Source organism: Ipomoea nil, unplaced genomic scaffold (genome assembly GCF_001879475.1).
Source record: "Ipomoea nil cultivar Tokyo-kokei standard unplaced genomic scaffold, Asagao_1.1 scaffold2827, whole genome shotgun sequence".
In the NCBI taxonomy this organism is placed as follows: Eukaryota; Viridiplantae; Streptophyta; class Magnoliopsida; order Solanales; family Convolvulaceae; genus Ipomoea; species Ipomoea nil.
This window is the reverse complement of record NW_017619255.1, coordinates 271231-297924: the sequence shown is the minus strand read 5'-3', so window position 1 is coordinate 297924 and position 26694 is coordinate 271231. Positions and strand designations below refer to the sequence as shown.

At 31.1% G+C, this 26694-nt stretch overlaps 1 protein-coding gene, 1 long non-coding RNA gene and 3 other non-coding genes across 5 annotated transcripts; 3 read left to right on the top strand and 2 right to left on the bottom strand.

Moving 5' to 3' along the window:
- Positions 1-4446: 4446 nt before the first annotated feature.
- Positions 4447-4527, bottom strand: TRNAL-CAG. Its single transcript has one exon. It is a non-coding gene; the product is annotated as a tRNA-Leu (tRNA).
- Positions 4528-7129: 2602 nt separating this feature from the next.
- Positions 7130-26262, bottom strand: LOC109159366. The gene is made up of 3 exons (XR_002050547.1): positions 26145-26262; positions 22748-22753; positions 7130-7139 (listed from the first exon to the last, which is right to left on the bottom strand). It is a non-coding gene; the product is annotated as an uncharacterized LOC109159366 (long non-coding RNA).
- On the top strand, positions 7704-7787 carry TRNAL-CAA. Its single transcript has one exon. It is a non-coding gene; the product is annotated as a tRNA-Leu (tRNA).
- On the top strand, positions 12551-12634 carry TRNAL-CAA. The gene has a single exon. It is a non-coding gene; the product is annotated as a tRNA-Leu (tRNA).
- On the top strand, positions 22932-25200 carry LOC109159365 (U-box domain-containing protein 12). Its single transcript, XM_019307478.1, has 2 exons — positions 22932-23577; positions 24101-25200. The coding sequence occupies exons 1-2, from the start codon at positions 22985-22987 to the stop codon at positions 25014-25016; spliced, it is 1509 nt and encodes a 502-aa protein (XP_019163023.1). The 5' UTR covers positions 22932-22984; the 3' UTR covers positions 25017-25200.
- Positions 26263-26694: the final 432 nt, after the last annotated feature.

Below are 26694 nucleotides of genomic sequence, written 5' to 3'. Positions count from 1 at the left end.
CTTAATAATTAATTAATAATATTATTGCCTAATAATTATGTGTTGTCACCTTTTTTGGAGTAATTATTATGGTAATTTATATACATATATATTTTTATACTTAATGTATAATATTATTGGGCACAAAATAAATATACGTACCTTAATATATATAGATTATTTTTAATATAATTTCCTAATTTATTAAAGGTAATTATTCTCATAATTTTTCTTTCCTTCTTTTGTGTAATTATTATGGTAATGTATTTAAATATTGGAAGAGAAAAAATGTTATAATTAATATAATTAATGAAATTATTATTGTAATTGTCACAATGTTTGGTAATTATAAATAATATAATTAAGAAATTTGAGAAATATAAGATTTCTTCCGTAGAAATATTTGTGACAATTTCATTAAACTATAATTAATAAAATATAAAATATAATTAAAGAAATGAAATTATAAAATTAACAAAACATGAATATTTATAATTTTTTTTAAATATACATACATACACTTTTTAAATTTCTAAATATAATTTTTTTAAGTATAAATCTATCAATATAAATTAAAATTAATGAAATTATATTATAATTTTCCTATATACATATTAATAAATATTATGTGTATATACAATGTATTATACAATCATATAAGGATATGCGTCCGATTAGAGTTTATATTTATTCATACAAAATTTAGAATTTACATTTTTATTGATTTCTAAATACAATTCTCTTAGTTATTATTATTCATATTTTTAGATATAATATATATATATATATATATATATATATATATATATATATATATATATATATATATATATATATATATATATATAATACAATTTGGAATAAATCAACTTAATTATATGAATTTTTTCTATAAATTTATCTAAATATGTACATGATTAGAGATTTTCCAGATTATATTAACCATACAAAATTTAAATTTAAATTTTGTATGTTATGAAAATAGATACTTGACCAAATATATAAAAGTCCAACTATATTATTATATTGTATATTTTAACATTTTTTTATTTTTTATTTTAATTTTAAATTCATAAAAACAAAAAAAAAAAAAACAAAAAAAAAAAAACAAAAAAAAATCCGTGCAACACACAGGTAAAACACTACATTTAAAAAAAAATACAATTTCATAAATATCATAAATTAATTGGTACAATATCATTTATATTTATAACAATTAAAGAAAAAAATAAATAATTTCAAATATATGAACCAATGATTTCAAAATGAAACTAATATACAGTTACAAATAAATATAGCATGATTAGATTTACTTTAATTAGTTTTAATTTCCTTAATGATATGACTTTTCTTTATCAGCTTTTTGTGGGAGACTAACAGGGCGTTTGGTTGGAGGGGAAATTATGTGGGAAAGGAATTGTAATTCCATGGGAGTTGAATTACTGGGAATAAAGTGGGAATATAAATTCCAGTGTTTGGTTGACAGGAATAGAATTACTTGGAATTTTCATTCCAATGTTTGGTATACATGGGAATTGAAAGGGAATAAGTAGTATAAAGTCAAAAATGTCCATTATTATTGTTAGACATTAATTTTAGGTTAAAAAATGAATGGGTAATTTTGACTCATCACTATCTTTTTTTTTCCCGGGAATTAAAATCCCAGGGGGGACATGGGATTTTAATTCCATGAAAATGGGAGAATTGCAATTCCCTCAAACCAAACTACGGAATTTAATGACATTTGGAATTAGGTGGGAATTAAGTGGGAAGGAAATATAAAATCCCTCCAACCAAACGCCCTGTAAGGGAGTGTTTGAGTTGCTGGAAATTATTATTATTTTTTGAATACTTACTAATAAAAAAATTAAAATATGTTTTACCCCCCCCCCCCCCCCCCCCCCCCAATAACATGTGTAAATCTTATATTTTTTAAAATTACAATTTGATAAATATTATAAATTAATTAGTAGAATATCATTTCTGTTTATAAATTATAATAATTAAAAAAAATTCATATATGTGAACCAATGATTTCAAAATGAAATTAATATACAGTTACAAATAAATATAGCATGATTTGATTTACTTTAATTAATTTTAATTTCCTTAATGAAATGGCTTTTCTTTTATCAGTTTTTTTATCGGAGACTAATGTAGTGTTTGGATTGCTATAAATATTTTAAAATAAAAATTCATACTAATAAAAAATCATTTTAAAATATTTTTTTAACCCCTCATAACATGTGTAAATCTTATATTTTTAAAAAATATAATTTGATAAATATCATAAATTAATTAGTACAATATCATTTCTGTTTATAATAATTAAAGAAAAAATAAATAATTGAAATATGTGAACCAATTATATCACAATAAATCTTTTAAAATTTAAAACAAAAGAACGGAAATTAAAAATAGAACGAAAATATTTCAATAATAATATTCTACATCATCAAGTAAAAGTAAATTAAAAATGAAAAGATAATATTTCAATAATAATATTCTACATCATCAATAGTAAAGGCATATTTTAAACAATAGTAAAAGTAAATTAAAAATGGAACGGAAATATTTCAATAATAATATTCTACATCACCAATTAAAAATAAAACTGAAATTAGGTAAAAATACCATTGCATATGATATTCTAATTGATTAATTGACGGAAAATAAAAAGAATAATTGGTTGAAAATGAATATGATATTACTAATTGACTGATATTTTACGATGATATATTTTCACCCGAGTCACCCATTCTAATGGACTGAAGATGTTAGCTATAAACGAGGACGGACAAGATTATGTTGTTACTACCAATGTCGTCTACCGTATGAGGTTTTAATAATGTGTAAATACAATTGGTGATATTATGTTTTTTTTTTAATGACAAAATTGCTATATATCTACACACAAAAAAAAAATTAAAAAAATTTTAAAGCAATTTAGTCAAAAAATATATATATATTTTTCATACAAATGAATTAGGATAGCAATTCATTCCTATAACTGAGTTGCTAAAGAATGAGCACGTTTGCCTAATTTATAAAAATACTAAACAATGATAAATAAAAGCTTCAAAGTTACAACACTGCATGCGTATATCTACACATTAGCTATTAATTTGAGCAATTATTTGTTTAAATTCAAGCAACGATAACATCAAAACATATAAACGATCCAAACTATATCTTCAATTGCACTATATAATATTTAATGGTCTAATTTAAATAATTATATATCAATCCAGATATTCTTAATATATTACAACAAATTCACGGGCGAAATCATATCTTTAATTGCACTATATAATATTTGAGTTATTACTGAAAAAATCAGTCTTTAATCACGGTTAATTGTATGTCACTTTTTTCCGAGTCACCCATCCTGATAGTCTGATAGTTTTAACTTTAGACGATGATGGATAAAATTCCGTTACTACTACCAATGTCGTCTAGCTATAAAGAGATTTTCAATAATGTATAATTTAAGCCATTGATATTATGTTTTTTTTTATATACGAAAATGACAAAATTGCTATATATATAGCTGATCTACATAGAAAATATATCTTCCGTATAAATAATTTATATAACTGAGTTGCTAGACAACGAGCTAATTAGCCCAATTAATACAAATTATAAACACTGATATATAAAATCTCTAAAGTTGCAACACCGAATGCGTATATCTACACGTTAGCTATTAATTGGGCAATTATTTATTCGAATTCAAGCATTGATAACATCAGAAAACATAATCGGTGCAACTCAATTCTTCAATTATATTATATAATATTCGATTTTATAATTTATACAATTGTATATCGATATAAATATTTTTAAAATTTTATAACAAATTCATTCCGTGCAACGCACGGGCGCAAATACTAGTTGAAATAGAATACTAAACTTACCAAAATGATATAATATAATAATTTTTACCACAAAAAAATGGTATTTTTCAAGTTCTTTCATACATATTCATATACAAATTATTCACCAAATTTTTAATATCAATTTCTTTCAAAAGTTTATTATCAATGGCAATTAAAACTAATACATAAACTCTAAAAACATAATTATCAAGTATAAAAATAATAGATTTATATTATACAAGTATATAAGTATAGATCTCATCCATCTACTATTTTGCAATGGATGAATGAGATTATTCTAAGTTTTTAAAGAATCAATTATTTTTACACAAACATTCAAGTATATATATGATTTTAACATTTAATATCAATACGGAATGAAAATTTTTGGTTTTAGCAAATTTTAGCAACAAATTAAAAAATTGGGAAAAGAAACACATATTTTTGTTTTATAATTTCTAGAAAGAATTAATACTGTCGACATGCGTTTAATTTGTTCATTCTGCCACAGAGGGGCAATAGGCAGGCTTTGGAAAACAACTACCAACAGAACACCGCAGTTGCAATCATCTTTCTGATTCGGAGAAAATGTCAAGAATGGGATTCGAACCCATGCCCTTTCGGACCAGTACCTGAAACTGGCGCCTTAGACCAACTCGGCCATCTTGACATTGTTGTTAAGTTGATTATTTATTAGTATTTATTTATTATTGTTTAGTTATGACTTCTTAATTCATTGTCTTGAAATAAATTAATTATCTCTACTCGCATGGACAACTCAGTTGGTCACAAGGGTGAAGTTTGGGAACAATGACTCGAGATTGAGTCTCACGTTTAATTGAGTTACCATGTCGGGTTGGGGTGTGGGGGCCCTTAGGGTTGGAATTCAGCCTTTTGGAAGAATGATTTACATCATCTCAGATTCAACCTTTTGAGAACAATAAATTAAATAAATTTTTAGATGAACACTTAAATTGTGATAAATTAATTACTCCATTTTGTGTGATTTGGTTGCAATATGGGATCTAAATAAAAATATCTTTCTTTCAATTTTTATCATAATTACTAATTAAAATCTATCTACATCTTACAATGGTTAAAAAAAAATGTGTGCATAGCATTGGATGATGTGTTTTTTAATTTCACAAGTCAGGTATGTAAGTCAATTGGGGTTTTTAACCTTATTTTCTTTGTTGATGGTGGTAGTGCATAATATGAATGTGTCAATTTCAATGTGAACGTGAGTGTTTTAGCTCAAGTATATTGAATACTTTCAATAATATTATCAATATGATTATATATGCTTATTCAATTAGTTTGGATATTTGGTGGACACGACCTTGTTATCCATACCCGACCTAAAACATGAACTGGCTGAAATTTTATTATAAATATAATATAAACTATATATTTAGTTTTAAATGTATTTCATAATTAATAATATATTAATTTTCAAAAATCTCTTAGTTAATTATTAAGTTTGTCTTATTTTATATGAAAAAAAAGTATATACAAAATAATAAAATCATTATAAAACTCAAATTAAAATTGATAAAAATAAATTTTTGAATATATCTAAACTAAACCGAAATAAATTCAAAATATTTTCACCCGAACATATCCAAATTAAATTTGTCCTTACTTGGATCTTCACGCCTCTTTATATAGTAGAATAATAGGACTCTTGAAGTCTGAAAGTAAGTTGCGTGAAAACTCCTTGAATTAAGGTGAGACACTCAATTCAAATTGGCTGCTTGAAGACTTTGTACGCTAAAAAAATTCTGTTAGAAGATCCGCCCAAACTGAGGAAACTACGGAAGGTAGACTAGAAAAAACAAAACACAATTATATTAACTGATCTAATATTGTTTGTCAAATAATTAGTCAATTAAAGGTGTATAAAATGTGTAAAATTTATACACTTATGGTACAGTATTCAAAAATTTTTGAAGAGTTGTCTCTCAAATTATCGCCCGTTGTCCTTAACCAAGTAGGCTAAGACACCAAACCTTGTGGCTGTGTTTCTCGATACAAAACATCCACATTGTTGGTGATGTAGATTAAGAGTGTCTAAGTGAAATATCATTCTCAATGATTTTGATTTATGATATGAATATCATGCAATTACAAGTTTCTAGGCACTAAGATAGATAAATCCACTAGAAACTAAGCTCATGAATTGGGGTGAGATACTAGCAATTCGATTAACGAATGAAAGTGATTGGAATACTACACTTGATGCAATTATGGTAAATGAGGGCTTTGGCTAAGGGAATTGATCCTCTAGATGCCTTGTTCTTTAGAATTAGAAGAATAAGAGTCTAGAATAGGGCAATGATGTACATAAGAATCACAAGTTAGATGGCACTCTCGCGACATATCTCTTGTGATTAGGCCTAGGAGTGTCCCATTTTTATGGCGTGCCATTCCTAGGCCTAGAAACTCACCAAACAATGAATTCCCTCAAATGTCTTCTACCCTCATGGTAAAAACAATAGAAAATGTATAAGTGTTGCTTAGATCTCCAAATCAATTCTACTTGCAATTGAATATCCTCCTAAACATGTTAATGAATGTGGCCATCAAGCATCATCAAGAAAATTCAAGAAAGCTTGTACAAACATCAATTTTGACCGCCGCAACTATGGGCGGCTTCGACGATGATGGCGAGTCGACCTTCTTCCGCCGTCATAACCGGTACGACCTCAACAATAAGATCATGCTCACCGCCGCCATAATTTCTGTTCAGGTTGTCCGGCTAGACAACACGCCGTACATCTTGACTTGATGCCTTTCTCCCTCACTTTACTCTCTGGTCGAGTTGAACCGCAGTTGTCCGGCCAGACACTTGGCCGTACGACCTGGGCAACTTCTTTCCCTTGTGCATTTGTCCTTCTTTTGCTCCAAAGTGTCTAGAAATCTCTCATTTTTTACTTGGATCACCAAATTGGTCCCTACATGTGTAAACCAAGCAAATAAGATGCCTTTGGAACAAAATAACTACCAGTATTCTTAACAACTCATCCTTCAATCTTTAGATGGTTCAGATGGAAACTGAAATCTTATGCCCATTCAGATCAGTCCCACATATGACAATATTGATAGCGTCAATTATCAAAGTATGATATGCTATACGAGAACAAAGTAACCGTATAAGCATAAAAAATAGAATTTAATACGGAGTATAAAGAGAAAACAAAGTATATAAAATTCTTATAATAGAGTCTAAGATTGGGTTTTATAATTTAATTATAATTTTTAAATTTTCTACATTTAGCATATCTAAGGTTTTAGGTCTCTCTTTCTTAAATGTCGTTTTCAACTTTCCACCTTCTTCATTCTTCAAACCAAATTTATTCTTCATCATGGCATTACATCACAGATTCAACATTGCATTGAAAATGAATGAAGACTTGTAATTTAAATTTTTATGAATTTTAAATTAATTATTTGTATTTTTTAAAAATGTGATATCTTGTTGTTTTATTTAATGAGATTATTAAAAATTGTTGATTATGATTTTTGAATTCTTGAAAAATTGTATTATAATTTATTATATTTTTAAAACTTCAAATCTGTCATCCTATATATCCACATCAAATCCGTCATTAGCATATCGGATTCGAATAGACCCAATTAAACTCCTATTAGATGATATGGTTCAAATTCACCTTTAGTGGATTAATTGGATGCGGGTTCATTTCAAATCTGCTCCAATCCCTTTGGCGCTCACCCCTAAGCTGTAGCTAGTAGTAAGGATGCTAGACTCTACTCTTCAGGCCACTACATATTAAAAAATATGTATAATACTAATACATAAAATATTTAAAATTTATATTATAAATTGTCAGGATGGCCGAGTGGTCTAAGGCGCCAGACTCAAGTTCTGGTCCTTGTAAAAGGGCGTGAGTTCAAATCCCACTTCTGACAACCATTTAATAATGCTCTCCTTAAAATGTAAAAGTACCAAAAACGAAAGTAATTCTCAAGAAATAAATACTTCACTTTTTAGATTATATACTACATTATAAACAATTTATATAAAAAGTCTTCAAATAAATTAAAAATTTGTAATCATATGTCACACTTATAAAATGTATTAGTCTTTATAGGTCCGTGACATAGCAACAAAAATTGGTTTTACATGGAGTTAACATATATTTTCATAATTAAATTATAAATTACATAAATAAAAATAATATTGTCAAATAACTTGAAATAAAATTCACAAGTTTTTAACAATTTTACATACATAATAATTATCAAGAAAAAAAAGTTTTAGGTACTTTTTTGAATGTAAAATAAACAATAACCGCATCAATTATCAAGGAATGATATGCTATACGTACGTGTCGAAAACAAAGTAACCGTATAAGCATAAAAAATGGAATTTAATACGGAGTATATCAAGAAACCAAAGTGTATAAATTTCTTATAATAGAGTCTAAGATTGGATTTTATAATTTTAAAATTTTCTACATTTAGCATAGAGTCAATTCCTTTTTTGGTCCTAGACTTATTGGAGCATGGACAATTTTCATCCTTCATAATAAAAATTACCAATTTGTAGCCACGCTTATTAATCGTTGGACAGTTTTAATTCTCCGTTAATAAATCTGTCAGTTGACCGTGAAATAGAAGGGCAAAGCTATCTTTTTATGCGTTTTTCTTCTTTGTCGTATTAGTCTAATGTTTTTTACTTCTAAACAACCCACACGAAGCTCAACCATTGTAAATTGTATTCTTCTTCGCAAGCTTGCAACTGTGGGTTTCTTCCTCCAGAAGTAGTCGTAGGTGTTGACGGCGGTGGCGGCGGCGTGTGGCGGTGGAAGTGGAGTAATAATGAGATCCTCAATGTATTTTTCTTGAATTGCTTCCACAGTGTGTTTTCCTTGAATTGCTTCCCAATTGGGTCCTCTTGAAAGCTAGTAAAATTACTGCTTCCCCTACTAGCAGTAACACTAGTAGCATTGAATTCCTCGACAAACCTCTTAATCACAATATTCCTGGCACCATTGCGATCCGAACCCGAAAGCTCCTAGCTGAAATTATGGTGGTTGCCGCCGCTATTAACGCAAGCCCGAAGGAACACCCATTTGTTCCCCTGATTCGGATTCCATTTCCGCCCCGGAACATGGGCAAAGAGGCGAAAAAACCAAGAAATTCCTTGAAAAATCGCAACCGCCTTTCGACGAACACCCCGACTGCAAAATCATTTACCTATGCGCAACTCAACATCAACAACAAAACGACAAGGAAAAAGAGAAGCAATCTAGTAACCAGGTTCTGAACAAGTTGCAGTAAACATGAATCCAGAGCTATAGTTTAAAGACAACACCATTAAGCAACGAAACACAGTGTTTTGAGACGCTAAAATTGAGCTCCAAAACTCGCATGACCTTAATGCTGGCTGTACACCATCGTTTTGAGGAATTGGAAGCTGCTTCTGTGCGGCTTGGATTGCTCTTCAAACCTCATCATGCCCTGGCCTGCTGAGGTCATCCTCTTGATCGACGGCGAACTCGCCGGAGGAACCAACTTTCTTCATGGCCGCCGGGAAGGCCGAGAAGCCATGCTACGACAACCATTTTTTGGATGACATATCAGCTGAGAGAGTTCTTCTTATGGACTGTTGAGACTAATACGACAAAGAAGAAAAACGCATAAAAAGACAATTTTGCCCTTCTATTTCACGGTCAACTGACAGATTCATTAACGGACGATTAAAACTGTCCAACGATTAATAAGTGTGGCTACAAATTGACAATTTTTATTATGAAGGATGAAAATTGTACATGCCTCAATAAGTCTAGGACCAAAAAAGGAATTGACTCTTTAGCATATATAAGGTTTTAGGTCTCTCTTTCTTAAATGTTGTTTTCAACTTTCCACCTTCTTCATTCTTCAAATCAAATTTATTCTTCATCATGGCATTACATCACAGATTCAACATTGCGTTGAAGATGAATGAAGACTTGTAATTTAAATTTTTCTGAATTTTAAATTAATTATTTGTATTTTTTTATAATGTGATATTTTGTTGTTTTATTTAATGGGATTCTTAAAAATTTGTGATTATGATTTTTGAATTCTTGAAAATTTGTATTATACTTTATTTTATTTTTAAAACTTCAAATCTGTCGTCTTATATATCCACATCCAATCCGTCAAATCCGTCATTAGCATATCGGATTCGATTAGACCCAATTAAACTCCTATTAGATGATATGGTTCAAATTCACCTTTATAATTAGCGGATTAATTGGATGCGGGTTCATTTCAAATCTGCTCCAATCCCTTTGGCGCTCACCCCTAAGCTGTAGCTAGTAGTAAGGATGCTAGACTCTACTCTCCAGGCCACTACATATTAAAAAATATGTATTAATACTAATACATAAAATATTTAAATTTTATATTATAAATTGTCAGGATGGTCGAGTGGTCTAAGGTGTTAGACTCAAGTTTTGGTCCTTGTAAAAGGGTGTGGGTTCAAATCCCACTTCTGACAACCATTTAATGCTCTCCTTAAAATGTAAGAGTACCAAAAACGAAAGTAATTCTCAAGAAATAAATACTTCACTTTTTAGATTATATACTACATTATAAACAATTTATATAAAAAGTCTTCAAATAAATTAAAAATTTGTAATCATATGTCACACTTATAAAATGTATTAGTCTTTATAGGTCCGTGACATAACAACAAAAATTGGTTTTACATGGAGTTAACATATATTTTCATAATTAAATTATAAATTTCATAAATAAAAATAATATTGTCAAATAACTTGAAATAAAATTCACAAGTTTTTAACAATTTTACATACATAATAATTATCAAGAAAAAAAGTGTTAGGTATTTTTCTAAATGTAAAATAATCAATAACCGCATCAATTATCAAGGTATGATATGCTATACGTACGTGTCGAAAACAAAGTAACCGTATATCTCAGGAGATAAGAATGACAGCTCAACATCAAGTGCAGCAACAGAATGAAGAAGACGCGCTTGGTAGACGTCTTTGGTAGACGCCTTTGGTAGACGCGTTTGATAGACGTCTTTGGTAGACACCTTTCGTAGACGCGCTTGGTAGACGTCTTTAGTAGACGCTTTTGGCAGTTATAACTGCTTCTTTCTTATCTCTATACTCTGTATATAAGCTCATGTTGAGCTTCCTTTTTGGCAGTTAATCAATTCCCTTTTTTTTTTAAGAGGAAGATGATTGGAAAAGCTGAACTTCATAATGGGCTGTACTATTTGGTTTTTCCTGCTAGTTCCATTTCTGTACACACTGTTAGTTCAAGTATGAATAAATGTGCTTTGTGGCATGATAGATTAGGGCATGCTTCCTATTCTAAGCTACAATGTTTGAATAAGGTGGATCCCACAATTTACATGAATAAAGATCTGGTTTGTGAGTCTTGTCATTTTGCTAAGCAAAAGAGAATGCCTTTCTGTTCTAGTGACTCTATTTCCGCTGCCTGCTTTGACTTGTTACATATGGATATTTGGGGACCCTACAGAGTTGCTTCTCTTCAGGGGCATCAATACTTTCTTACTATACTAGATGATCATAGTAGGGCAGTATGGGTCTACTTGATGAAGAGAAAGTCTGAAACTAGAGATCTGATTAGAAGTTTCTGCAGTATGGTTGAGATCCAGTTTGAGTCACATGTTAAGTGCATTAGAACAGACAATGGATTAGAATTTGATATGGCTGAGTTCTTTAACCAAAAAGGGAATTGATTAACTGCCAAAAAGGAAGCTCAACATGAGCTTATATACAGAGTACAGAGATAAGAAAGAAGCAGTTATAACTGCCAAAAGCGTCTACTAAAGACGTCTACCAAGCGCGTCTACGAAAGGTGTCTACCAAAGACGTCTATCAAACGCGTCTACCAAAGGCGTCTACCAAAGACGTCTACCAAGCGCGTCTTCTTCATTCTGTTGCTGCACTTGATGTTGAGCTGTCATTCTTATCTCCTGAGAGTATAAGCATAAAAAAATGGAATTTAATACGGAGTATATCAAGAAACCATAGTGTATAAATTTCTTATAATAGAGTCTAAGATTGGGTTTTATAATTTTTTTAATTTTCTACATTTAGCATATATAAGGTTTTAGGTCTCTCTTTCTTAAATGTCGTTTTCAACTTTCCACCTTCTTCATTCTTCAAATCAAATTTATTCTTCATCATGGCATTACATCACAGATTCAACATTGCGTTGAAGATGAATGAAGACTTGTAATTTAAATTTTTATGAATTTTAAATTAATTATTTGTATTTTTTTATAATGTGATATTTTGTTGTTTTATTTAATGGGATTCTTAAAAATTTGTGATTATGATTTTTGAATTCTTGAAAAATTGTATTATACTTTATTTTATTTTTAAAACTTCAAATCTTCCGTCTTATATATCCACATCCAATCCGTCAAATCCGTCATTAGCATATCGGATTCGATTAGACCCAATTAAACTCCTATTAGATGATATGGTTCAAATTCACCTTTATAATTAGCGGATTAATTGGATGCGGGTTCATTTCAAATCTGCTCCAATCCCTTTGGCGCTCACCCCTAAGCTGTAGCTAGTAGTAAGGATGCTAGACTCTACTCTCCAGGCCACTACATATTAAAAAATATGTATAAATACTAATACATAAAATATTTAAAATTTATATTATAAATTGTCAGGATGGCCGAGTGGTTTAAGGCGCCAGACTCAAGTTTTGGTCCTTGTAAAAGGGCGTGGGTTCAAATCCCATTTTTGACAACCATTTAATAATGCTCTCCTTAAAATGTAAAAGTACCAAAAAGGAAAGTAATTCTCAAGAAATAAATACTTCACTTTTATAAACAATTTATATAAAAAGTCTTCAAATAAATTAAAAATTTGTAATCATATGTCACACTTATAAAGTGTATTAGTCTTTATAGGTCTGTGACATAGCAACAAAAATTGGTTTTACATGGAGTTAACATATATTTTCATAATTAAATTATAAATTACATAAATAAAAATAATATTGTCAAATAACTTGAAATAAAATTCACAAGTTTTTAACAATTTTACATACATAATAATTATCAAGAAAAAAAGTGTTAGGTACTTTTCTGAATGTAAAATAATCAATAACCGCATCAATTATCAAGGTATGATATGCTATACGTACGTGTCGAAAACAAAGTAACCGTATAAGCATAAAAAAATGGAATTTAATACGGAGTATATCAAGAAACCATAGTGTATAAATTTCTTATAATAGAGTCTAAGATTGGGTTTTATAATTTTTTAATTTTCTACATTTAGCATATATAAGGTTTTAGGTCTCTCTTTCTTAAATGTCGTTTTCAACTTTCCACCTTCTTCATTCTTCAAATCAAATTTATTCTTCATCATGGCATTACATCAACGTTCCACGCTTGCCCTTACCCATGGTCGGACATATGTTAAGGGTGCTATGCAACATTAGCTTTTAATATTTTAAATACTTTTAAAAAATAAACATATTAACAAGTATTTAATGATTCTTTAAACAATAAATTTTTCTCTTAAGTTTACAACTTTTTAAATTAAACTAGTAATTCACCCGCGTGATGCACGGGGAAAAAATTATGTTATTATAAATATAAATAAAAAATATAGAAAAAATAAAAATAATTTAAATTGTTTAATATAATAATATTTTTGAGCTTCCATTGGTCAAGTATTTATTATTTTATAGAATACAAAATTACAATTAAAATTAAAATTAAAATTAAAATTAAAATTTTGTATGGTTTATATAATCTCTAATTATGTACATATTCAAATAAACTTATAGAGAGAATTTACATAATTACATTGATTTATTCTTAATTGTATTTCATCTATATTATAATTTTCACAATACGAATAATAACTAAGATAATTACATTTAGAAAACAAATTTCAAATTTTGTATGAGTAAATTTAAACTCTAATTGAACACATTTTTTTATATGATTATATAATATATTCTTTATGCACATGTCATTCCATAAACTCAAATGTCATTCTATAAGCCCAAGACCACTTTTTGTGGAGATAATTCAAATGTATTTTTTTTTCTTTTAAAAGTCCTAAGTTTAGAAATCCAGAAAAATATTAAAGACTCATACGATATATACATTTATATATATTTAAATTTTTATTTATGGCTCAAATGATTTTTTTTTAAGTCCAATAATTGACCCACGGCCCGCAACATTTGTTTTCTTCATCCCTTCTCGCTTCAGCCATTTCTTTGAAGCATTTGAGAGGGATTAAAATTATATGTAGAGGCTTGCATTAATTGAACTGTTTCAGAAATCGAATAGGCTTTCATCAAAAATTTAATTAATATTGCAATCCCAAGAAGCACCATAAATAACAAAAGCATATCAAACAGACTTTCATTGTAAAGCCAGAGATTTAATTAATATTGCATCGTTTCAGATTTTCTATTAATCGGGAATCGGAATCCTCAATCATAATATCATAACATTTAATAACTTCATTAATTCAATAAATGTAATCATTTGTTATGGGTTAGAAAAAAATAGCTATTTTATTTTTCAAATGTTGTGGTTTTTTTTTTTATAGTAAAAGATGTTGTGGCTATTTTATATTAATAAGGATAAGGATAGAGACAATAATTATAACAATAATTACTCACCAAAATAATAATTGTAATATTAATTACTTCCCAAACCATATATCTTTATTATAGTTAAGATGAACTAAGTTAGTCAAAATTGAAATAGAATGACTAAATTGACCAAAATGATATAATATAATAATTTTACCACAAAAAATGGTATTTTTCAATTTCTTTCATACATATTCATATACGAATTATTCACCAAATTTTTAATATCAATTTCTTTCAAAAGTTTATTATCAATGGCAATTAAAACTAATACATACTCTAAAAACATAATTATCAAGTATAAAAATAATAAATTTATATTATACAAGTATATAAGTATAGATCTCACCTATCTACTATTTTGCAATGGATGAATGAGATTATTCTAAGTTTTTAAAGAATTAATTATTTTTACACAAACATTCAAGTATATATGAGATTTTAACATTTGATATCTATACGGAATGAAAATTTTTGATTTTTTAGCAAATTTTAGCAATAAATTAAAAATTGGGAAAAGAAACACATACTTTTGTTTTATAATTTCTAGAAAGAGTTATTCTGGGAACTACCAACTGAAGACCGCAGTTGGAGAAAATGTCAAGAATGGGATCACTGAAGACCGCCGCAGCTGCAATCATCTTTCTGTTTTGGTTGGAGAAAATGTCAAAGAATGAGATTTAAACCCATATCCTTTCAAACCAGTACCTGAAATTGGCACCTTAAACCAACTCAGCCATCTTGACATTAATGTTAATTTGATTATTTATCAGTATTTATTTATTACTGTTTAGTTATGACTTCTTAATTCATTGTATTGACATAAATTAATTATCTCTACCCGCATGCACAGCTCAGTTGGTCACAAGGGTGAAGTTTGGGAACAATGATTCGAGATTGAGTTTCACGTTCATTTGAATTACCATAATTTACATCATCTCAGATTCAACCTTTTGAGAACAATAAATTAAATAAATTTTTAGATGAACACTTAAATTGTGATAAATTAAGAGTTAATACCTAAAATGGTCCCTCGACTATGCCATAATTACCAATTTGGTCCTCAACTACCATTCTTACCAAATTAAGTCATCAACTATGTAACTTTTACTCAATTAAGTCCTCAACTATACAATTCTTACCCAATTTAGTCCTCAACTATACAATTCTTACCCAATTTAGTCCTCTGTATTAATTTGACTGTTTGTTGACTGTCAAAAGTCGGGATAAAATTATAATTTTACAAGATTTCTCCTTCCTCTCCATTTAGCAACGCCAAACCATGCAGCAATACACTCCGATCAGATTTTGATCGTCAAAAAATCGTTGAAAATCAAATTCATGGGCTATCCGATGCACAACCACTACTTCGATACTGACAGGTTTAGAACCCAACCGGAGCTTATTGCTACATGGTTTAGAGCTGCTAAATGCGGAGGAAGAAGAAAACTTGTAAAATTACAACTTTATTTCCACTTTTGACAGTCAACAAACAATCAAATTGACAAAGGACTAAATTGGGTAAAAATTGTATAGTTGAGGACTTAATTGGGTAAGAATGATAGTCGAGGACCAAATTGATAATTACGACATAGTCGAGGGACTATTTTGGGTATTAACTCATAAATTAATTACTCCATTTTGTGTGATTTGGTTGGAATATGGGATCTAAATAAAGAAATCTTTCTTTCAATTTCTATCATAATTACTAATTAAAATCTATCTACATCTTACTATGGTAAAAAAAAAAAATGATGTGTGCATAACATTAGATTATGTGTTTTTGCACAAATCAAGTATGTAAGTCAATTGGATTTTTTAATCTTATTTTCTTTGTTGATGGTGGTAGTGCATGATATGAATGTGTTCATTTCAATGTGAACGTGAGTGTTTTAGCTCAAGTATATTAAATACTTTTAATAATATTATCAATATATATATATGATTATATATATATATATATATATATATATATATATATATATATATATATGTGTGTGTGTGTGTGTGTGTGTGTGTGTGTGTGCTCATTCAATTAGTTTGGAAATTTGATGGACACGACCTTGTTATCCATACCCGACCTAAAACATGAACTGGCCAAAATTTTATTATAAATATAATATAAATTATATATTTAGTTTTAAATGTATCTCATAATTAATAATATATTAATTTTCAAAAATCCCGATCTTAGTTAATTATTAAGTTTTTGTCTTATTTTTAATTTGATATATATGAAAAAATATACATATATATATATATATATATATATATATATATATATATATACACACACACACACACACAAAATAATAAAATCATTAAAAAACTCAAAATTGATAAAAATAAATTTTTGGGTATATCCAAACTAACCCGAAATAAATTCGAAATATTTTCACATGAACCGAACATATACGAATTAAATTTGGTTTGGTTATCGGTTGCCAAAAATATCACTCAAAATTTTTGAATATTTGAAATAAAGTTTGGGTATAACTCGAATCGAGCCGACGCCCACCTTTACTTCCAAGTCATTTTCCATATTTTCAAGTTTCGTACTTTGATTTATCCAAACCCATTAATACTTTATCTATATATAAATCAACTTGATTGTGTGACAAAGAGTTGAGGTCATTCACAATATTTTAGCTCATACCATCATAGGGCTTATGGAAGTTCACAAGGGAAAAATTCATTATACAATACAAAGGCTAAATTATACAAAATTAAGATACAAAGCCCAACTAAATTATACAAAAGCATATATATACTACACAGACCTCACAGATTTGCTGATCAGAACAACAAGTTTTTGCTGCAAATTAAAGATTTAGAATAGCCATTGGAGGCATACAGCATACTAACAGCCATAGCCATAGGACCCTGTGGCCTCTGTTATGTGCTCACTTCATGGGCAAAATAGCAAGCATTAAGGGCATGTTTGTTTCATGAAAAATGTTTTTCAAGGAAAATATTTTCCTTAAACTTGAAGAAAACTTTAGATTTTTTTTTTTTTGTTTGGTTTCTTTTACATGAAAAATGTTTTTCATTCCTATAGTTTGCCTCCACTAAGGCTTGATCTCATGACCTTTCATATAGGAGAGTTACTACATGTCATCTAAGCACAAGATGCTTGACAATTACCATTATTATTGTTGTTGTTATTATTATGTAGGGGTATAATTGTCTTTATACTCATTATTCCTTACAATTCCAAACTCAACCAAACAATGAAATTGATATTCCCAGTAATTTATTTTCCACCAACCAAACAATGTAATTAATCTTTTCGTAATTTCCTTTTCATGGAATTTCAATTCCGTTTCTCCTCAAATATTTCCCGCGCGCGAACCAAACGGGGCCTAATAGTTGGAAAAGGAAAAGAAGAAAACACTGGGTTTACTTTGTTCAAACACAAAACTCCCTTAGGGCCTTAGACCATTTCTTTTTGGATTTGAATTTCTGCTTCCCTTTATTCTAAATAACACACTTTTTTATAGGGTTGATTATAATTATAAAAGTTCCTAAACTAAGAATGATTGATTATTTGGTAGTTTTTAAATAATTAATGTACCTAAACTAATTCGATCGAAGACTAAGAATAATAAGTTAAATCGCAAATTATGCCGTGCAACCGTGTGCACCATGCATGGTGCACACGGTTGCAAAAAATAACGTCGTTTTGATTAAAAACCACGCGTCCAACTAAAAAAAAAATCAGTTTTGATTGCCGTTAACGGCGTTATGTTGTGCATAATTTGAACTATATATCCAGAATGAATGAACTATATAGTTCAAATTATGCACAACATAACGACGTTAACGGTAATCGAAACTGAATTTTTTTTAAGTCGGACGTCAAAACGACGTCGTTTTTGCAACAGTGTGCACCATGCATGGTGCACACGGTTGCATAGCATAATGCTTCAAGTTAAATAACTATTTAGTACGGAATAGTTTCTAAATAACTATTTAAAAGTTTCTTAATATCTAAACTATAAACTATGTAATATAATGGTAATAACATAAGACTTCCTAATTAAATAATAATGGCACATGTATCATTACACCCCTTCGGAACACCAGGCTTGAAAACCTCGAGCATCGTGAAACCCACACTTCCCACGATGAAATGGCCTCAAAAAAGAATTGCAAAGTAGTAAATCACAATTGGCATTCTATGAATCATTTGATCGATGACCCAACAGTTATGAGGAGGCTCCCAATCTTGGATATCCTTTGAGTGAGTTAGTTGGAACCACCATGTCATGATGAGTGAGATAACAAAGATGAAGATTGACCAATATCATATGACACAACCATGAAATGAGATGGGGTTGTACAAAATTGAAGAAAAAAATCAAGTTTGCAAAGTGAAGTTGTTAATAATGATAAAAATACTAGTATGTCAGTGCATTTTTTTAAAAATATCATCTGATCCATCTGATTTTTACATATATAAAGTTGAGATTAGTTCGTTTTATCCTGTGTCTTCATGGGATCATGCCCCCCTCCCCCCCTCCCCTCCCCTCTCTCTCTCTCTCTCTCTCTCTATATATATATATATATATATATATATATATATATATATATATATATATATATATATATAGTGAAAGGTTCCCGTGCGGTTGAATGCTTCCCGTGCGGATGTGCGGTGGATTAATGTGCGTGAGATTTGTACTCAATGTGCGTTGAGTGTTGTGCTTAATGTGCCTGAGATTTGTACTTAATGTGCGTGAATGTGTAAAATGCAGCAGAAAATATTGATGTCAGCTTCTTCCCCATCCCCAGTAGCCATTTGCCCCCTCCCTGATGATGATGATGCGGAGGCGAGCTATGGTGGTTAAGAATTATGGGAATAATACAACAGAAATCCACACTTAGCTGCTGTGCAAATTTTACTGTGCGTGCGTCATTTATATAAACATTCAACTGCATTGAAGGTAGCTGATAATCCAGAATTCATGGCCAAATTGAAGGAAGAAGTAACAAGAAGCTTGGGCGTTAATGTGCTTGAGTTTCTGTTCTGCTTCCTTCTGAGCTCGTAATTCTGAAATACTCACGCACATTAAGCACAAATCTCACGCACATTAAACACAATACTCAGGCACATTAAGTACAAAACTCACGCATATTAACATGACGCACATTAAGTACAAATCTCAGGCACATTGAGTACAAATCTCACGCACATTAAGTATAAACCTCACGCACATTAAGTATAAACCACACGCACATTAATCCACCACACATCCGCACGGGAAGCCACAAATGCACCTGATCCCTTCCCCCCACACACACACACACACACACACACACACACACACACACACACACACACACACACACACACACACACACACATATATATATATATATATATATATATATATATATATATATATATATAAGGGATTAGGTGCAAAAGCTCTCCAGGTGAAACATGCGGATTAATCATAGCCATTGATCTTCCCAAAATCAACAATGCAGAATGAAGATAAATTTAAAAAAATGCGGTGCCATTATGGTAATTTTGCATATTATTGAAAGCTTATAATGGTGCGTAATTGTAAAGTTTAAGGTGCATATTTTCAAAATTTAAGGTGCGTCACTTTAACACTTAAGGTTCATCAGTTCTACACTTAAGGTGCGTTATTTTAACACTTAATGTGTGTCATTTTAACATTTAAGGTGCATCAATTCTAAACATAAAGGTGCGTTATTTTAACACTTAAGGTGTGTCATTTTAACACTTGTACGTTATTTTAACACTTAGGGGGCGTTTGGTTCAGGTTATATTATATAACCAAGGGAATGTGACATTCCCGAGCTTACATTCCTATGTTTGGTTCATTTTCTCTGAGGGAATATAACATTCCCAGGGAATGCAACATTCCCTCCACATAGGATTTTGAAGGGAATGTGATTCCCTTCATTTTGTTAGGTAATGTAAGATAACCTTGCATATTTATGAATTTTGTCATTTTAATTCTAATTATTTAAAGATATATATTTTATGTTAGCTTATTATTATAATATTATTATTATTATTAAATAAATAAAAGATAACCCTAAACCAAACATGATTATATTACATACCTCAATTTTAAGTTTTTAACCAAACACAGGAAACTAACATTCCTAGTAATCTAACATTCCCAGCAATATAACATTCCCTAAGGTAATCTAACATTCCCTAAGGTAATCTAACATTCCGTGAACCAAACGGCCCCTTAAGGTATGTCATTTTAACATTTAAGGTGCATCAATTCTACACATAAAAGTGTGTTATTTTAACACTTAAGGTGTGCCATTTTAACACTTGTACGTTATTTTAACACTTAAGGTATGTCATTTTAATGCTTAAGGTGCATCATTTTTATATAATTTTCAAAATGTTGTTTTTGGAAGGTTGATTTCCGAAACGTTGTTTCCAAAAGGTTAAAATCAACCTTCCGGATAGTGCCTTAGCTTATGCTTACCTTTCGAATGAACGGTTTTGCGTAACGTTTCGGAAGGACGTCTCTTTGAATGGTTAATAAAAAAAACGCGGTGACATTATGGTAACACTTAACGTGCATTATTTTAACACTTGAGATGCATCATTTTAATACTTAAAGTGCGGCATTTTAACATTTAAGGTGCAGCATTTTAACACTTAAGGTGCGTCATTTTAACACTTAAGGTGCGCCAATTCAACACTTAAGGTGCGTTAGTTCAATAATGGTAGGAGGAGAATGCATCCAGTTCCCAGGAAACACTTTTTTTTTTTTTTTTTTTTTAATTTTTCTTGATTTGAGCCGTTGATCTATAAAATATTTTCGTTAAAAATACTCCTACCGTTATAATGTTATCTTTTCCAATTATTGTTGTCATGCATATGAATCCACCATATATTTTCTTATCTTCTTCAATAAACAATAATATATAGACATTATATATTGGAGTACTATATAAGTTATTTCCTAAAATATAAATATCACATTTATACAAATGATTATTATTATTATTATTATTATTATTATTATTATTATTATTATTATTATCATTGCGCATTGTGCATAGAAAATACTAGTATATATCTAGGGTTCAATATTATATATCTATGGGCTCATGCATTTTTTATGAGTTCTACTACATGAACTCTCAAATTCTACTCCATCATTTCTACTCCCTGAGATGGCAAACCAGGATTAATTATTTTCATGAGTTCTATTACATAGACTCCCAAAATTCTACTCCTTCATTTATACTCCCTGAGGTGACAAATCAAGATTGGTTATTTTCATCATGTGGGTCCACAGAAAAATGTCTACATCAAAAACATGTGAGAGGGAGTACAAGTTGGGAGTTTAAAATGGGAGTATACCAAATATTTTCCTATTTTCATCATGTAGGTCCGTAAAAAAGTGTCTACATCAAGAACATGTAAGAGGAAGTACAAGTTAAGAGTATAAAATGAGAGTACATTAAGTATTTTTTTATTTTTTATATGTATATAAATGGCCTCGACCTTAAAAATATTAATTTTGCTTATTTAACTAAACGAGCCTTACCAGGACTATGTGGTCTAATGGTATCCGGGTTGGACTTCCATTTGGAAGGTTGTGAGTTCAAGCCTCAGTGGAGGCGTTATTGGCTCTTTGTGTATTGAACAGATACTACAATGTAATAGAGCTAGTAGCATTCAAAAAAAAAAAAAAAAAACTAAACGAGCCTTAATATAGACTCAAGCATTACTTTTTTATTAAAAGATTAGGTCGAATCGAGTCAAAACTAAGTTGAATCGTAGGTCCCAATTTGAAACCCGACCCATTTCGGGCTCTAATCAGGATGGTCGCCATCTTGGAAAATGGAAACGACATCGGATGGGTGATTCTCAGCAACTCGACCGGCTTGCGCCTGAGGAGTGAGTATGATAATGAAGGGAATTGATGATGAAAGGAACAAAATTTATGATGAAAGGAGAATGAAAATGAAATATGATTCAAGACAGATACTTACAAAATATGGCAATATAATATAATATGATGACAATTGTAAAATTTAATTAGCAAGTCTTTGACATAATGAATAATGTTGATGTATCTATCCAATGTTTTACCTTTAATTATTTTTCACTTTGAAAACTATTTCACTCTCAAAAAATTTTTTAAAAAATATTAACTCATGTTCTTATTTGTAATTTTTTTTTAATCTTAATAATTATTGTATTGTTGAAATGTTGAGTTCACATTTATCTCTCTTTCAAATTTGAGGTTTGAAGTGGTAAAGAATTCTTTTATTTTATTTATAAAAAAAAAAAAAAATGAAAGTCCACTGATTTTTAGCAATAGAAAACAGAGGAGTACTATATGCATTGCTCCTAGTACTACTACTATAGAGTACTAAAACAGACTGTGATCTGCTTTGGATGTATAAATGCAAATGCCTGCCACTACCGCACTCAGCATAGAAACTTGTACTGAGAGATGGGCAAGTGTCATATCGGAAACGACGTCGGATCGGTGGTCCTTGACCGCCCCGCCTCCGCCGCCGCCTCCCACGGCGGTTACAGTCATCTCAAGCTCTGGTCAACCTCATTCCGCCGCCTGATCCTCGACGCCGTACGTTGCGGCGGCGGCGGCGGCGGCGGAGGAGCTGCGCGGCACAAGCATGGCGATGCTGCTTCCAAATCCACTATGGAGCGGAAGCCTAGCCGCCGCCATCAGAGTCAAAGATCTGAATGCGGATCAAAATTTTCCGGATCCGACAAGCTCTCGGACCTTCTCCGGCTGTCGGAGAACTCGGAGCAGGAGGAGGAAACGGAGGAGGTGCGGCGGAAGGTGGAGGCGCTGGAGCGGTTGAAGGGCGTGACGAAGCGGCTGCAGAGCAGCGAGGCCGACGGCGTATTGGAGGGAGCCAAGGAGGTCCGAATGCTGACCAAGGACGATTCTCAGGCCCGAGCAACGCTCGCTCTGCTCGGAGCCATTCCGCCGCTGGTGGCGCTGCTCGACGCCGGCGACCCCGCCTCCCACATTGCCGCCCTCTACGCTCTGCTCAATCTCGCCATCGGCAATGACGCGTGAGCTTCTTTCACGATTTTTTTCTTCCGCCTTCTCTGCTGCATATTTTTCAGTGGCATAATTGTCGTTTTGCTTGTTCCTTTACTCTTTCTTTCTTGTCAGTATTTCCTTCTTTTGTTTGTTTCTCAAATTCTCTTCCAGTCTAATTGAGAGAAATGCGGATTAGGGTTCAAATCTATGCAAGTTTTGCTTTAATTTTATGAAAAAGAACACTCTTAAAATTCTGTAGTTCAACACATCAAATTATCAATCAGTAAAATCTGTAATCTTGCCAATGACTTCTTCTTTCTTGTAATGGAAGTATGGAACCTTCTAGTCTATATAATCTACTTTAGTTGGAACTTATCCTTGGGCTATCTCTGATTCTCTGACCTTTGTCCTCTGTTTTAAGCTTCAAACTGCTCATAATTTTTTAGGAGATTCATTAAATTTTTGCCACATGAGGTTGATAGTTTATCTTGCTTGATGTGCTTGTTTTATATTGTAGTTATAAATCAAACTGCTACTGTTGACTCATTGCAGAAACAAAGCCGCAATCGTGAAGGCGGGGGCTGTTCATAAGATGCTAATGTTAATTGAATCTCCAAATGGTTTCCCAGAACCAGCTGTGGTTGAAGCCATTGTTGCCAATTTTCTTGGTCTGAGTGCTCTGGATGCAAACAAACCCATCATCGGTTCCTCGGGTGCGATTTCCTTCTTGTTGAAAATTCTCAAAGATTTGGACGAATCACATGGTTATCAAGCCAGACTGGACTCACTCCGAGCACTGTACAATCTTTCAATCTCACCTTCGAACATTTTCCAAATCCTGGAGACTGATCTGGTGCCGTTTCTCATGAGCAAGTTGGGAGACATGGAAGTAAGCGATAGGATCCTTTCTATTCTTAGCAATATAGTGCCCATCGGAGAAGGGCGAAAGGCGATTCGTGTAGTTCCTGATGCATTTCCGATGCTGGTTGATGTGTTGAACTGGACGGATTCACCAGGGTGCCAAGAGAAGGCATCTTACATTTTAATGGTAATGGCGCACAAGTCATATGCAGATCGACAAGCCATGCTCGAAACAGGAATCGTTTCCTCCTTGCTTGAATTAACGCTTCTAGGCAGCACATTGGCGCAGAAAAGGGCTTCGAGGTTGTTGGAATGCTTGAGGGTTGACAAAGGAAAGCAAGTATCGGAAAGCTTTGGAGACGTGAGTGCAACGTTATCTGCCCCGCAATCATCCGCGTGTTCAAGTCGTCAACTAAGGGACACGTTAGAGGAGGAAAACAGTATGATGAGCGAAGAGAAAAAAGCGGTGAAGCAATTAGTTCAACAGAGCTTGCAGCATAACATGAAGAAAATGGTGAAGAGGGCTAATCTGCCACAGGACTTTGTTCCTTCTGATCATTTCAAGACCCTCACTTCAAGCTCAACATCAAAGAGCTTGCCGTTTTGATAGAGTTTGAGGCGTTTTCGGAGTGCATTGCTCCCTAGTGTAGATGTCTAGTGGATCAAAGGTATGTTTTGTCTTTGTCTGCCTGGAACCATATAGTCATTTGTGCAAACTAGGCATGGCTATATATATATATGTATATTGTAAAGTTTAAGCTAATAATGATATTTCTTAGTTTGTTTTTGTCTTCCCATTTATCTTTGCAATGTTTTATGCCTGCATATAGCTTGTGGATGATTGGACATCCATGGTTTCATGCATAGATGCTTTTGCCTCTGAAATTGCTTGTCAAAACATGCTTTTGTGGTAATTAAACATAAGAAAATTTTCAAAACATTGTCACTTCCATTGGTTTCCTCTGTAGCCCTCCTCGTTTGAGCGGTTGTTTCCATACTGCTGTTGCTGGTGCTTGGTGGGACTTGATCTTTGGTCTCTTGTGATAAATTTTACCATTGTGACCAGTTTAAGTTGCTCATGACGGTTTTAATTGTTTAAAAACCGTATTTAAAGTATGAATGTTCATGACAATTTCTGTGTAGTTAATTTTTCTTTATTTTTTAGTTTTCAAACCTGAATCTATTAAAAATTATCACATTAGTGAGTGATAAGAATAAGAATGTGATTATTTTTGTAAAGACCTTTAGCATGGTTGAATGAGTAAAATAAGATATTTAATAAATTCGATTTCAGTAAACGAAAATTAAAATGATAACAAAAATAATTCTCCATTCGTACCAAGTGGGGGCCACCAATGGCATGCAACAGTGTGGGAAAGCGGAATAATTGGGAATCAAAATTTAGGCCATCGCTATCACTTCTCTTTAAATCATTTTTTAGTTTTCACCTTCCAAAGTACGGATCTCATTATTTTATTATTATTTTTTTATATTTATTAGTTAATTCATATATAATCATTGAATATAATTTTTTTAAAAAAATATAATGTCACGTTAAAAAATGAAATATTAAAAATAAAACCTGGAAGGAAAATATTATTTTTCATCTTAAAAAAAAAGTATTAATAGAACTGAATTTCCTTGAATTAGGTAAATTCGAGAATTAGCTCAAAATACAGGGACTAAATTGTGATTAAGAATCAACAATATGATAAATTCTATAGAACAGGAGTACGAGTTAATACCCAATTTAGTTCTTGATTATAGTGGATTTTCTGAATTTAATCCTAAACGACTTTTTGTACTTAATTAAGTTCTCGACTTTGATGGTTTTATTCAATTGAGTCATCTATTAAGACCCAATTTAATCATTGACTGTACTATAGTAGTTTTATCCAAGTTAGTCTTCGACTCTAGTAGTTTTACCCAATTTAGTTCTCGACTATAAAAATGAAAATAATACGGAGTATGTATTACATGAAGACATAATTTCTTACCCACAAAAGGCGAATTCCCTCGTCCCAAGGGTTTTCACACTTTGGCCTAACAAGATTATGAAGGATTAAATCAGGTGACTCAATAACCTATTAGGTTAAAAATGTAATTTTTTATGACAAATTTCACCCTTGTGACCACTTGAAGTGTCCATATAGGTTAAAGACATGATTTCTAATTATATGAGAGGAAATGGTCTATCCTTCTCCCTAGTGATACCATGATTACTCTTAATTACACTTCCTACTTATTTGAACATATATTCCGTAATATATATATATATATATATA

Coding starts and splice junctions, on each gene's coding strand:
- LOC109159365 (XM_019307478.1), top strand. CDS start 22,985: ATGGGCAAGTGTCATATCGGAAACGACGTCGGATCGGTGGTCCTTGAC. Junction 23,578..24,100: donor CTCGCCATCGGCAATGACGC/GTGAGCTTCTTT, acceptor GACTCATTGCAG/AAACAAAGCCGCAATCGTGA.